The sequence below is a fragment of the Thalassophryne amazonica genome, chromosome 1 (genome assembly GCF_902500255.1).
Source record: "Thalassophryne amazonica chromosome 1, fThaAma1.1, whole genome shotgun sequence".
Classification (NCBI taxonomy): Eukaryota; Metazoa; Chordata; class Actinopteri; order Batrachoidiformes; family Batrachoididae; genus Thalassophryne; species Thalassophryne amazonica.
The window spans coordinates 39,369,227-39,384,878 of NC_047103.1; the positions used below are offsets into that span (position 1 = coordinate 39,369,227).

The window sequence follows — 15,652 nt, forward strand, 5'->3', positions numbered from 1 at the left end:
CTTGTTTTTAGCTATGACTCAGAACAAATGAGCCCTTTACTATAACAAGGCATCAATTCAAAATATTTCCACATGTTCAAGATCATTTTAATGGAATGTGAGAATCACAGTTGAATGATCTCTCTTTGAACTTGTGATGATGATGTAACACAGAAGATTTTGTATGATTAGAATGATTTGACACAAAATCAAAATGATGCAAGCATTCTAAATATCTGCTTGGTGGACAGTTTGAGGCATAGCACTTTGCATTGTTGAAAAAAATTTACCAGGTTTTTCTGTTTTAAAAAAATATTTTAGAAGTTAAATTGAATTTTTCTTTTTTCCCAGCTTCATTATGAACAGTGCCCTTTAACAAATATAGCATACTGGAAAAAAAAGATCTGAATTCTTCTGGATGCTGTTTCTTTATTCTCTTCCTTCCTCATGTTTTTTCATGTAATGAAATCGACAAGCGCAAACGGAAACGTGGAACAGAAGCTTCAGGACAGATCTGAGTGTCAGGGGCCTCATGTGAAGCAGTGGCTATATTTAGAGATCTTACTTTGGAGTTTTGAATGACAAAAACTAAAAGGTGGAAAGGGAAGTGAAGGCACCGATCCTGTCAGCATCATCACTTTTCTCATGTGTGAAGGAGTGCCAAAAAGTATCCGCTTCAAATTACAATTTGCTTTTAAGTGTATGCAAATAAAAGATATTTATATTCTTGTTTTTCTTGTCTCTCTCTTCTTGTTTGTCTGTTTTCCTTGTTGCAGCGTGCTTCTTTTGTACTGCTGGTTCTGGGGGCTGTGCAGACTTCCTGCAGCAGCTGTTTGATGTGCGCCTCAACTCGGCCACGATGACGATGAAAGGCCTGTCGAGCAGCCGCAGTCACCCTCACACGGTGATTTGTGACCCCTCTTACGACTCCATGACTCTGGGGCACTCGGATCGTCGGTCCTACTTCCTGAATCCCGGGGAAGCTCACGCCGGCGATCATCCTTGCTACGCCCAACGCAACACGTTCCAGACAGAATGCGGTGCTTATACCGATTTGGCGAGCTGCACCTTCCCTCGCAGACATCACAACTCCCATCACGAGCTGAAGGAGGAGTGTAGCGCCCTGGTGCCTTATACTGGAGGGGCAACAGGGAGCGGTAAAGGAAGCGGAGGAAGTGGTCGAAATAATAATAATCGCATCTCTTCAAACTTATTGGAGCAGTTTGACCAGCAGGCACCAGTGCGGCGCGAAGGTTACCACACACTGCAATACAAGCGCACTGCGTTAGAGCACCAACGCAGCGACAGCCCTGGTCGAATCCGCCACCTGGTTCACTCTGTCCAAAAGCTGTTCACAAAATCCCATTCTCTGGAGGGGCCCTCGGGGTCTGGGGGAGCGGAAAGCGGGAAGATGAATGGCAGCAAATCCAGCCCAGACGACCTACCGTCCTCATCCGGAACGCTGAAGCACAGCAAACGCAGTAAGTGTAAAGACCGCTCCAAGTCGGAGCCTAAGATGCAATCTGCCATCTCAGGCTACTGGAGTTCAGATGACACACTTGACCGGGAGGTGTGCGTCTACCACCATCACCACGGGGGCAACACTGGAGGTCCACCCTCTGGCATAATGACCATGGGTCGCCACCCGGACAAATCCCAGTCGCAGTATTTTATGGAGTCCTACAACACCATCAGCGCCCACTCTCTGAAGACTTCACGCAGCAACAATGACGTGAAGTGCACAACGTGCTCCGGGAGCAGCAGCACGCCGCTTCCGCTCATGAGTGGACTGGACGGTCAAGTGCAACTGAAGAAGAGCTCGTGGTCTTCAACTCTGACGGTGAGCAGGGCAAGGGAGGTCTACCAGAAGGCCTCAGTCAACCTAGATAAAGCTCTAGTGAAAGCTGAGCAGGGACGCACCTGTCACTTCCTACAGGTAGGAGTGTCACAGCAGCCCCGCCTCTTGCACGCCATGTTCCATGCATCGTCAGATGCCAGTGGCTCCTCCTCCATGATTATGTTTTTCTGCACGTGTCTGTGATTGTGCTGGAGAGAGGATGATGAACCAGACCTCTCCGTTCACCCTGTGGTCTTGCGGTGACTTGATTGCTGTTATCAGTATCAAACACCTTGTCATCTCATTTGTGCCCATGTGCATGGACTTAATTGTGCATGAGTGTACAGCTATTTATGTGGTATGTTTAAAAAGTAAAGTTCAGGCAGCTTAAGCCTAAATGAGCATTTGTCTTTGAAGATTCTCAGTCGTCTTAAGTAGCAGGATATCACGAAGCAATATGTTCAAGGCAACTGGTTTTAAGTGGATAACAGCAAATCCAGTTGCCTTGAGCTTATTACGTCTTGATAAACCAACATTTCTTCATGCTGTGTACAAGCACGAGCGTGCACACTAAGTGGAAAAATTCAAATCTGTTTTGAGACGCTAGAAGTCCCACGGCTGCTTGTAGCAGTGTTGCTGTGTGTGAGTGTGTGTGTGTGTACTTATCTGTACTTATTCGTACTAAACCTGAAGAAGGTGTTGGAACTCAACAAAAATGTCACTGATTACCTCAATTTTTTTTATTTAATCACTCAAAAATACGTTTTTGCAACACAAATGTGTGAAGTTAGTGTTGCGTCTGTCTCTTCATTGTCCAATTAAATTAGATCAGTTTACACTTGTTTTAAGTAAATTTAACTTTGTGTTAAACATGTTGCAAGATGACGCAAGGTAGCTATTGATCCCAGGAATCTTCTGGTTTGGGAACAACCCGCTGCACCAGATAAGCCACAGATATTGATGTGCTAAAATCATACTATAATTATAATTTAGAACTTCTCCACGATCTTTGTCCCAGTTTCCATCAAGCTTGGTATACGTATGGATAAAAGCTAAGACCAGAATTGCCCTTAAAGAGTTGGCTTTGACAAAGGTCAGTGTCAACGCAATTTGGTTAAAAAGTGGCACACATGGATCCCAGAATTTCCCTTGGCAAGGTTAGCCAGAGGTCAATCATTTGGATGAAGTTCAAGGTCACTGGAATCAAACTTCTGACTGCCATAGTCCTTGCTGTTTTCGTATCCACAAGTACTGTTTCCTAGAATATTTAAGCGATCTTCTTCTCCCTTTAAGGTCAGAATGTCTGATAAAGGCTGGTCCTTAATCAAGTAGTTTGATCTTATTCTCTTTCTTCTTTGGTTTATTATATATTCCCGTAGGAAAACAGGCAGCAATCTACAATTCTGCCTTGAGTCTTATTTGAATATTCTATTTATGTGTGTTAAGTTCTGTTAACATGAATAGTGCAAACTGAAACAACTAAAAATGAGTTTGTGTAATCAGTATTTTAAATGTAGCAGCAATCATAAGATATACAGTATGTAACACTAACTTCAGTGGTCTCACACCCATACATTTAGACCAGAAGCACCAGGATTCTGAAGACCTCCTTCCACCAGGGCCCTTCCAGTCATCAATGTTAATATCATTTTTCTTTCCAGGCACCACCTCCTTATCCAGATCCACTCTGAAATGTATTGGTTTATAATCTAAACAAGGCCCAATGTTTTTTTTTAAGATTACAGATTAGATTAGATTGGATAGAATTTGGAAAGGCTCCCTCAGGGAAAATTGAGATTCCAGCAGTATTGTATAGCAGCACACAGGGTAAGAAGCACACAGAGCATCAAAAATGAAAGATTAAAAAAACAAAACTGCAAATATAAATATAAATCCCAGACGTACTGATCGCTACTGGTTTATTGGATACTACAGTTCTACTCCTTCCTGTCCTTTGTCTTCCTGTTACTCCTCCTCCCCCTGAGTGAGGAGTTGTACAGTCTGATGGCCTGAGGGACAAAGGAGTTTTTTAGTCTGGTGGTCCTGCACTTTTGAAGGAGCAGTCTGTGGCTGAAGAGGCTCCTCTGGTTGCTGATGACGGTGTGCAGAGGGTGACTGGCATCGTCCATAATGTCCAGCAGTTTGTTCAATGTTCTCTGCCACCATCACCAGAGAGTCCAGTTTCATGCCAACCACAGAGTCAGCCCTGCTGATCAGCTTGTCCAGCCTGGACATGTCCTTCTTGGATGTGCTGCCCCCCCCCCCCCCAGCACACCACAGTGTAAAAGAGGACACTGGCTACTATGGACTGGTAGAACATCCACAGGAGTTTCCTGCAGATGTTAAATGACTGAAGCCTCCTCAGAAAGTACAGTCTGCTCCATCCCTTCCTATAGAGGTGGTTGGTGTGGGTTGTCCAGGCCAGTTTGCTGCGGTCTTGGGCCAGACTTCCAAAAGACAATGCCCAGCTCCTTTGTCTTTGAGGTGTTGAGTTGTAGATGGTTTGTGTGGCACCAGGCAGCAAAGTCCTTCACTCAGCTCCTGTACTCCTCCTCTCTGTCATCCCTGATGCATCCAACAATGGCTCCAAGAAATTGTCTGGAACAAATTTGAAAACTTGGGCACACCTTCTTCATTGTTCATGAGAAAAGACAGCACTCCAAAATTAACAGCACCATTGGACTGAAACTTTGGTTTTGTGGGTGTTATTTTACATTCAAATCATAATTAGAATAAATGATTGAAGAAATCCAGTCAGTAAACCAGCCATCATAACATTTGTAAGAGACTGCATGCATGAGACCCCTGAACACTTGCTAAAACAAATATTCCAAATATTCTGTGTCTGCCACCTTCAGCCTGTTATTTGTGCATATTGCTCTGGAACAAACAGCACAAACAGTGTTGTAAAGGACAATAATCAGGGAGTGAAGAGAGCAAACTTTAATTTCCCCCAGAATGACAAGAACAGGAAGTAATCGCAGCTCATGGCAATTCCCATTGAAAATAACGGAGAAATAACTTGCGATTTTCGCATGTTTACATAAAACACACAATAATAATGTCTAAAAACCTACATAATATATTCACGAGAGTTATAGGCACAATAGACAAAGAGTTTTATGTTGCAGTGTTGATCCCATTGTCCCTATGCAGTGGTCAAATTGCAGCGTTATCAGAGCATCTCGGTGCGTTTCTCAATGTGGTTAACATCTCGTGGTGAAAGCCACCTCGCTGAGATTTTGTGAGATTTGAAACCTCAAAAGGGCAGATGCCTGAAATGGCACTGCAGTGACATCATGCCAGTCTTTCTGGAAGATTTTCAAATTAAAAGCATACGGAACTGACACACAAAACAAAGTGATCCGCTCTGAAATCAGACACTGCATTTGTCTTTTATTTTTCTGAAGGTGGCTACATGTGGCCACAAGCTCTCATTGTCATTTAGAGCACATGGAAAAAAAGACGCTGGCACCCATGAAACTATATGAACATGCGGGCTAAGTGTGTCCGTTTTGGGATCCTTGAAGGGATCCATCCTTATATAGATACGAAGGTCTCCTCCTCATCATCTCAGGTAACTATATGCTGATGAACAGATGGTTATGAATGCTATATTCCATTTCTGCTAACAAACTGAACTGCACACACTGTAGATTTAACACACAAAAAACACACCAGTCCAGTCTCATGCTTTTTTGTGCCCCATCACAAAAAGCGCCCCATTTTCGTGACACAGTTTTTTATTTTGCTATTTATTATCCTCCCCCTTCTCCTAACTCTAACTATAACCATAGCACAAGTGTCTCCCCTCTCCTAACCCTAACCCTCCCACACCCCCATCTCCCCACATTTTGTGCCTCCATCACGAAAGCACCCCATTTTCATGCCCCAGTCACGAACCAATAGATTAATGTACTTTTAGTAATGTTTCTGTGAAGGCTCTCAGTTGTCCAGGTGGTTTCCATAGTAGAGAAGCTTGATTCAGAGTCAAGACAGAAGTCAGACTACCAGAGCAAGAAATTTAGCTGAGGAAGCTTCTGCAATTAGAAGCGAAACGTCCTCACCTCAAGCAACCCAGTTCAGTCGAAGATTCAAGCTTCTCTACTACTTTTCCTAATGCCATCATGGGCTGGTGTGAGACTGGGTTGTGCAACATGCAAGACCAAACCCAGCGGTCACACTTGTTCTCATCATTTGCTCCACACATATGGAGACGTGCATGCCAGCATGTCCCACGTCTTCCTACTCTGCACAGGATAAAAGAGTTTCAGATCGCACACACATTCCCTCACACTGGTAAAAGTAAGTCCCTTCGGCTGCTCCCTTGTTTTCACTCGGGGTCGCCACAGCAATTCCAAGGTGGATCTGCATGTTGAATTGGCACAACTTTTATGCCGGATGCCCTTTCTGACGCAACTCCATATTACATGGAGAAATGTGGCAGGGGTGGGGGTACTAACCACTTTGTCACCACCCCTAAACTGCAAATCTAAGCCCAGTGACAGATGTAAAGAGAAGGAAAAGAAAGTGCTGCAGAGAATGGGCTTTTGTTTGTGTGTGTGTGTGTGTGTGTGTGTGTGTGTGTGTGTGTGTGTGTGTGTGTGTGTGTGTGTGTGTGTGTGTGTGTGTGTGTGTGTGTGTGTGTGTGTGTGTGTACGCACGCACTGCAGGCAAGGGACCAAGAGGGGAAATAATCTCAAGGAGAAAGGGTGTGAGTGGATCCAGTAAAAAGGTAGAAAAGCAGAAGCCAACAGGGAAGGAGCTTTAAAAAAAATCAGAGAAACAGTTCCATGTGGCTTTGCATTTTAACAGCCTGGGAAATGCAGCATGCACATCACGACAGGATGTTAACACTGCGGTGTTGCCACATTTTTCCTCAGCTTTCAAAAAAAGTTCCTCTTTTTTCTTGGGGTAGAAAATGGCTTTCAAGCAGATAATCCTGTCAAGTTAGTCCATCCTTCATATGTGTGCACATCTTAAAATTTCATGCACTTTTGCAGGATTCAGTTAGAACATTTTAAATGTGCTCGTGTCATCTCATGGACACACCTTCAGAAATGTCAGATTTATTAATCATGTCTTTATTTGTGACGCTTTTTGTTTCATCTCAGTGGGAATCTTTTGATGTCGCCGCATGTTCATGCTTTGACAAAACATTAATGCTGTTTGTACTTACTCTGACATCAAGGACAGCCTGGTTTCCTGGATACACACCAGTCTTTTGAATGATTCTCTCGCACATATCTAATTTCTTTCACTTCAGAGCCAGTGCCCTAGCAGCCACTTGCGTCATGGCAGCAGTGCTTCCTCTGAACAAAACCCTCTTTGTTTTCTTTTCGCTCCATGTCTGGAGTCTTTGACACTCTTCTTTTCAGGTTAAGGCTGTGAGCTTTGCTTCCTTTTTATTTAATCCCCCCACCTACATTAGAAAGGTGATGAGAGCAAACGGGAATAAACAGGTGACGCTATGTTTTTTTTAAACAAAAATCAAGTCCATGAACTTTCATGCGTACTTCCCTTCAAACAGGGGTCACGCCGATGCGATTCCCCAGATTGGTGTAACCGCTGATACTAATCTTGTGATCCAACTCAGAGTTTGAGCAGATGCACACTGATTAGTGCATGCCTAATTTCTAGACAGTGTAACAGGGGTGCTGCACCCCCTTACTCTCTGCGTGCACCCTCTTACAGAAATGCCAATTAAGCCCCAAGTGCCATGCACTTATGCTACAAGGGGTGTTAAAAAATTTCTTATCCTTAATGATTAAAAACCTATTCAAAACATTGAAAAAGTGACTGCTAGTCAGCGCGTTACTTCTGTCCCTGTTTCCTGCTTTCTGCAGGAGACGGAGTCACTGAACTGTGTGTGCACATAGACTGAAGGAGAACTCGAGTGGCAGCCTGCATCATTCTGTCTGGAATGTCTGGAAAAATAAATGGAATTTGTTTGCATGACTGTTTTTTTCCAATCTAGGAACATGAAAGACAAAGCATACAGATAACATGACCAATTTATTACAAAGTTGACATTTTATATGAACTGGTGTAACATTTCACAAAAGGAATGTTCCCCAAATACAGATGTTGCCTATGATGATGTTTGATCTGTACATAGTGATGCTTTATGACAATGTAAAAGAAAACAGTTCTGCAGAGTAAATGTATCCAACACTAACAGTAAGAGCTGTAATCCAATTCAAAAATGTATACAGTGGCCCCCGTTTATCGCGGGAGTTGCGTTCTAAAAATAACCCGCGATTTTTTGCAATTATTATAGTTGTTTTAAGGCTGTAAAACCCCTCACTACACACTTTATACACTTTTCTCAAACAGGCATTAACATTTTCTCACTTTTCTCTCCTGTGTAAACACTCTCTTTTTTCTTCTGGGCGAGAAGATTATAAACAGACACACGCAGAACTCTCCCTCGCTCACTGCCTCTGGAGGTACGGATGCGGGACCTGCAAAGAATCCAAGTCCTCTCTCGGTGGCCACAAAGCTCTGCGGCTGCGGTCAACATCCGTATCAAAACAGCGAGCGTAGTCTCTGGACCTGATGCCAGATTTGGCGCAGCTCCGCACAGCAGACAGGGGGGCGGTGTGAGTGGCCCGCTGCCGCATTTACCGAGCCAGCAGACTCAGTAAGCGCATCGGAGGCAGTGAGAGCAGTCGCGGTGATGACGACCGGTGCTGCGACCAGCCCGCCTGATAAGGATGCAGAACCCAATGTTAAAAAAAAAAAAAAAGCATGCAAAATTGCACTAAAAAAAAATCAGTGAAACTGCGAGGCCGCGAAAAGTGAACCGCGTTATAGCGAGGGACCACTGTAATGAAAAAAAAACAGTTTCCATTTACTCTCTGTCTCACGGTTTGCTCTCTCCTGCTCACAGATTAAAGCTGCCTTATAAATGTAGATTTTTTTTACACAGCAGCAAATGCTATATCCATCCAATATGAATGCATTTTTAACATTTTAAATATTATTTATGACTAATATATAACATCAAATGACATGAAATATAAGAAAATTATGAAACTGGCTCAAGTTGTGGCTCTTAAAATAGATTTTAAAAAATTACAAATCTGGAGTTTTTATTATAAACTATATTTTCCCTGAGAAAATATCACATCAACACCACATGACAAATTGTCTGAGAAACATTATAATAACTCCAAAAACATTCCAATCATGGTAGATAGACTGTGCAATAGTTTAAAAACACTCAGATTTGGCATTTGTTAGACTGCTCGCTTGGTCGCTCTGCTCCCTCATCATAGCAATCATCCTCTTACTACATTTTTCTAGAAAAATCCCCGGGATAGACAAAATGCAGCCTCTGGCAGGAAATTATGTATGCATGTGCAGATTGTTCCACATGATCTCAGAACTATTAATGGTAACTTGTTCTCTTTGCCCTCTCTCCTCCTTCTCCTCAGGTGCCTCAGGATGACTGGGGCAGTTTCTCTCCACTGGGGAAGGATGATGAGATCCCCTGCCGGAGGATGCGCAGTGGAAGTTACATCAAGGCCATGGCAGAGGAAGACAGTGGTGAATCAGACTGCAGTCCCAAACCCTCGCCCAAGGTGCAAGCACGGCGAGCAAGTTACTTAAAGGCCACACAGCCGTCACTCACTGAGATGACCACGCTGAAGTGAGTATGTAGATGTTCAGGTACTGTATAGTTGTCCCTGCATATTACCATAATGTTCCAAATATAAGACAACCCTGATTATAACAAAACCTCCCTTTATCAAAACATATTTGGGGAAAAGACTTTCTGAAGAAACTGTTTTATTTAAAAGTAATGCAAATAAAAACCTTTTTTTGATAACCCCTCATTTATTTATTTATTTTTCTGACACTCTTGCACCAATTTTCTTGGGTGCTTGAGAGTTGTGCCATGACTGCTGCATTTGAGCGTTTGCATTATAACCTAGGGTGCCCAACTTTTGAGGGTCTCTCTTTTCAACTCTCTGCAGCACATTTGTTTCACACTTATTTGTGCCACTTACTGTTCTAGATCTGTATTTGGAACAATATGGTATATTTGTGAGTGCATGCAGTGAATGTACCATATTTTCCAGAGTATATGTCCTGCAACTTATAGTCCAGTGCAACTTATATAACTGCATGCTTCCTGAAGTTGAAAAACTTAAAGATCTTTCGCAGTAGGTTGCATTATCTTTTTTAGTTGCATTAACTTACTTTTTAATAAGCTTGACCACAGGATCTGAATGTTGATTTGGCTCAAGTTTTACACTGGGATGCCTTTCCTGACACAGTTCCATTTTATATGGGCAGGGGTGGGACTTGAACCAGAAACTTTCTGCACTGGAAACAAGCACACTTAACCGCTTCACCACCAGCCCAAAGTACATCACTTGTCAACCTATTTTGAGAATGGCAAACACAAATATTTTAAGTCAATCCAAGTGTTTATTCTATTTAACTATAGTTAAGCTAAATGCCAGAGAGTAACTGTTCTAGATTTCTTCATTGTTGTTCAGTGACTCCTGAGAGTTAAGTAGATACTGTGTATAATATGATCGTTAAGTGCTGAGTGTGATGATCTGAAATGAAACTGTTAATGTGTTTAAGCAGTTATTGAAATTAAAACAAAATACGTTGTTAGCAGTGCTGGGCACAGCTAACCGAAAAGTTAGCTTTGATAACCATCAAACCACTAGCTGAAAGTTAACTTTTATAACGCTAAACCGATAAACCGCTAAAACATTTAGCAGAAGTTACCGCTAACTGCTAACTTTTAATATTGACTCAGTTGTGGCCACATCAGATTACACTGTCGGCTACTGATAAGCCAGTTTCGAGTTTAAGTGCCGCAGGGGCTGCTGGGTACATTCAAAGGCGATCACAAACACAAAACAAATGCCTGAAAAATAAATAAATAAAAATACTTACTTTTGAGCTGCTTACATACTGGTTTTGTCCACAGTGTAACTTCTTGTCTTCTTACCAGAGCTTATGTGCTTTGATCTGTGAACCAAAAGTGTTAGCTAGCTCTCTGCATTCATAAACAGGAAGTAACGTATGACTTTAGGGTTTACAAATGTTCTTGACTGTTAAATTTACTCACATTACCAGAAAAAAAAAAATGCTAGTGGACTGAAAGTTAGCAGAAGCTAACTGGTTCGCTGGTGGTTTTCAAAGTTAGCTGAAAACCTAATCCGCTAACGAAAATGTTAGCTTTGTTAATTAGCAGTTAGTGGATTAGCGGAACTGTGCCCACCACTGGTTGTTTTCTTAAATTCGTCAGTGTCATGATGTGAAAAAAGTGACAGAACTATGCCGACTAAATAAATTAAACTTAGTATGTCCAGAATATCATAATACTTGATGATAACAAAACTGCTGTGACACAAGTTGGGTGACATACTGAAAATTCATGATGGCTCAATGTCCAGTTATTTTGGTAATGTCTTATTCAATCCAAACATACATTTTGGTGTCCAACGCTGACTACACCAACCTTCAAAGCAAGCTTCTTAAAGGAAACGAAAACCCACTGATAATTTACAATTGGGTTGGCCAAATATGATATTGAGACCCCATATGAAAAGTTGTAGGCATGTGTGATCATTTATGTTAAAATTAAGAGCGTTTTTGTATGGCTGGCCTAAAGCCACCAGCAGGCGGCCATGCTGGCTGCTATAACAGCAATGTGTGACGTCACATGGGAACAGAGGTTCACAACTCCGCCATTGTCGCCCTTCAGTATAGAAGAGGCAAAGCACATAAGCGACAATCAACATCCCGGATCTGTATCAGGTTCCCATACTGAAGTAATTAGCGGATTGGAATTTCCCGATTCAAACTGCGGGATTTTCCGATACTGGAGAGAAACCACGTCTGTGAAACCTCCATCATGCTGCCTGCCCTCTGCTCTCTGCTGTTTACTGCTGAATTGGAGGAGAGGAGGGGGGGGTGGGAAGTTTCTGTGCTGAAGACGAGCTGTTTCTTCCGCGCACTGCAACAGAGACAAGTTTCAATCCACCGGTAATGGCAAATTCCTGCCCTGCTCTCAGGTTCAGATGGTCTGTGCCACAGAGCACAAATTTTCTGAAAAATGAACTGTTACTGAAAATCAGCCACTTCAACATCCCGAGGCTGTGAAACGCACAGCTGAGGAGGACAGCCGAACAGAGATTCACTTTCTCTCCGCTGAATGGGAAAACCACCACCAAAATCCTTCATTATTTACCCAAAGTTTCTCCCGTGAATGCTGCTGATGATACATTTAGAAATGTAGTTTATTTTACAGTTTATTTTACAGTTGAAAGCCTTGTGTTTGCTCAGCAGGAACATGGCACGCGAGGGAGAGAGAGAGAGAGGGAGAAAGAGAAAGAGAGAGAGGGTGAGAGGACTTTTACATTAGAGTGTGTTCACCATCTGTAGCTTTCTGTGCTCACGCTACATCACAGCAGCGCCAGGGTTTTTTTTTCTGTTTGGTTAAAATTGTGTCAGTGGCGGCATTTAGAAAATTGACAACTTCTGCTTAAATGCCGACTTTTGGAGGCGGATATTTTAGTTGTAAGAGCTCCTTATTTTCATTGATACACATCAGTCATTAGTTTATAGCACAGTCCATCTTCCCAGCTGTATTTTAGCAGTGGGTTTTCTTTTCCTTTAATGAAGCAGCACAGCTGAGGAACTGTGGGACCGTTTAGGACCGCAGTGATGAGCTGTGAATCATTTACTGTGTAATACACAGAGATGAGAAGAACACCAGTGTTTCTGCTAACACACAAACACGGAGTCTTATGTTAGTGAAAGAGGCGCAGCTTGGAATCTCCTAATGACTTGATTTTGGCTCGGGGAACACCATCATCATCTGAAGGAACTCAGTGGAACAAACCAAACTGCAGTGCTGGAGATGGAGACTGAGGCGAGAACATCTGATATCTGGTTTTCACGCTGTGCTTTTGTGAGCTGCCACAAGTCTGCATTACATGATGCAGTAATTAAATCATCAGTTCGATTGTTCCATGTTTGAAAGCCTGTTTTGTCAGTATTTTGAAGAAGTGCTCTTGAGAGTTTTGACATTCAAATACAGTCAACCAACACTTGCATTTATCTTCACTAAAGCATGTAGCTCCCTAAATTAAAGCACAAATGGGCGAGGTTAATCCCAGCAGAAAAGCAGAGTCAGGGCAGGGGGGTGAAAATCACTTCACTTCTTGTTTCCATTATTCACGAACAGCAGTCGTTCTTTTTGCCCTGAATTGATTTTTTTTTTCTTTTTTCCGGTCTAGATATTATCGTGTTTATTTTTTGTTTCACCAAGAACAAGCGCCCTGAATAATAGGCTCACTGTAATCTCATCTCTCTTTTCATCGCCGCATCCCCACCAGCAACAGTCATCATTCACACAGCAAATAAGAGGAAGGCAAAGTGGGAAAAGGAAGGAAGAAGGGAAGGGCAAAAGAAGTGAAAGATAAAGAAACAAAGGCGCAAGAAAAAAATGAGGCGATAAACTTAGAGGAAGGAGGAAGGAGACAAATGAATAAAACTCAGATTGCAGTGGTGCAAAAACCAGAAGACCGGTTTAGACATATTTGATGGGTGAATGTAAGAGAGGAACATGCATGTTTATTAATCTGACAGAGAGGAACCCCGGGACAAGGTGAGCTCCCCCCTCAGGTGGCACTCATTACAGATACATCTGACATTCAGGATGCTATCAAGACATCTTTCTCTCTGCGTATAATCAGGCCCCGCAGGGAAGTGAAGAAGGATAATGACAGAGTCTTCTTCAACTTCATATTTCTGTGCATACCACACAGTGAGATGTTCTTAAAATGTTGTTTGATGTGCATTTTCATATTTAAATAATCTAATCAACAATGGATATACAAATCTCACTTTTACAAAAAAAAAAAAAAAATACTGCAGATTTACTGTCGATTTACTGCACAGTGTATGACAGCACAAAGACAGCTGCTGATTATACCTAAAAAAAAGCCTGATTAAATAAGACTGAGATCTGGACAGAATAGACGTGCAGTACATACACAGTTTTTCACTTTTTCCACATTTTGTTATGTTACAACCTTATTCCAAAATGGGTTAAATTCATTTTTTCCTCAAAATTCTAGACACAATACCCCATAATGGCAATGTGAAAAAGTTTTTTTTTTTTTTTTTTTTTTTGCAAGTTTATAAAAAATCTAAGAAATCACATGTATATAAGTATTTACAGCCTTTGCCATGAAGCTCAAAAATGAGCTCAGGTACATCCTGAGCTCATTTTTGAGCATTGATTGAACCTGATTTGGAAAGGCACACACTTGTCTACATATAAGGTCCCACAGTTGATGGTGGATGTCAGTGCACAAACCAAGCATGAAGTCAAAGGAATTGTATGCAGACCTCCAAGACAGGATGGTCTCGAGGCACAAATCTGGAGAAGTTAACAGAAACATTTCTGCTGCTTTGAAGGTCCCAATGAGCACAGTGGCCTCTATCATCTGTAAACAGAAGAAGGTCGGATCCAGCAGGACTCTTCCTAGAGCTGGTCGCCCATCTAAACTGAGCGATTGAGGGAGAAGGGCCCTCAGGGAGGTGACCAAGAACACAATGGTCACTCTGTCAGAGCTCCAGCATTCCTCTGTGGAAAGTTTCAGAAGGACAACAATCTCTGCAGCAATCCACCAATCAGGCCTGTATGGTAGAGTGGCCAGACAGAAGTCAGTCCTTAGTAAAAGACACATGGCAGCCCACCTGGAGTTTGCCAAAAGGCATCTGAAGGACTCTCAGTCCATGAGAAACAAAATTCTCGTGTCTGATGAGACAAAGATTGAACTCTTTGGCATGAATGCCAGGAGTCATGTTTAGCGGAAACCAGGCACCATCACTACAGTGAAGCATGGTGGAGGCAGCATCATGCTGTGGGGATGTTTTTCAGTGACAGGAACTGGGAGACTAGTCAGGATTGAAGGAAAGATGAATGCAGCAATGTACAGAGACATCCTGGATGAAAACCTGCTCCAGCGCACTCTTGACCTCAGACTGGGGGGATGGTTCAGCTTTCAGCAGGACAGTGACCCTAAACACACAGCCAAGATATCAAAGGAGTGCCTTCAGGACAACTTAAGCCCAATGCTTAACCACTAGACCATCACCTCCCCACAAGATCAAGATTAAGATCCAGGCATTCCATGACTTCCTGGAGTTGACTGCCAGAAGTGTATTTGTATGTGGTAAAAGTGAAAACTGTAGAGACATTCACTTGTCTCAGCAGTGAAATTCATGTCTTTCTGCACTCTGCCTTTGAGGTTGAGAGATGCGTGGGAGGAGCTCATGAAACCATGTGGCCATCGGACAGAGGTGTTTGATGGTGCTGATATCTTTCCAGGAGAATGAAGAGCCAAGTCTTTAGAGTCCTGGTGCTTCCTGTCTTCCTATATAGCTGTGAGACTTTAGCACTAAGCACGGACCTAAGGCAATGACTGGATGTCTTTGGTGCTAGAAGAAGAAGAGGATCATCTTTAACGTGGGTAGCCAACAAAAGCGCAAAGCTTGTTTCCAAAAGTGCCCATGGCACGTGTCTCTCACTCCTCCCCAGCGCTGTTGTTAAGAGTGCCAGTTGGGAGCGTGGCTGCAATCGGGAAGCGAACCCGGATCGCTGGCATCCCAGTCCAGTGTGCAAACCATTACGCCACCACCTCCCTAGATCTCTACTGTGGATCCTTGGGTACCACTAGAATTACTTTTTACCAACCAAACATTGCTTAAGGAGACTCAGATAATGAGTATCACATCCATTGTGAGGGAGCATCAGCTACGACATGTGGACCTTGTGGAGCGTTTATCTAT

The 15,652-nt window shown here is 42.7% G+C and overlaps 1 protein-coding gene across 3 annotated transcripts in view; it reads left to right on the forward strand.

The window, feature by feature from the left end:
* Nucleotides 1–15,652, forward strand: part of dlgap1b (discs, large (Drosophila) homolog-associated protein 1b) — a 383,103-nt gene that overhangs the window by 257,665 nt on the left and 109,786 nt on the right. For 2 of the 3 annotated variants that reach the window (XM_034168371.1, XM_034168383.1), the window contains exons 3-4: nt 756–1,915; nt 9,256–9,470. In XM_034168371.1, coding sequence (XP_034024262.1) covers nt 839–1,915; nt 9,256–9,470 — 1,292 coding nt within the window. In that variant the 5' untranslated portion in view covers nt 756–838. The remainder of the gene's footprint in view (nt 1–755; nt 1,916–9,255; nt 9,471–15,652) is intronic. The other variant, XM_034168376.1, reaches the window with a different exon arrangement.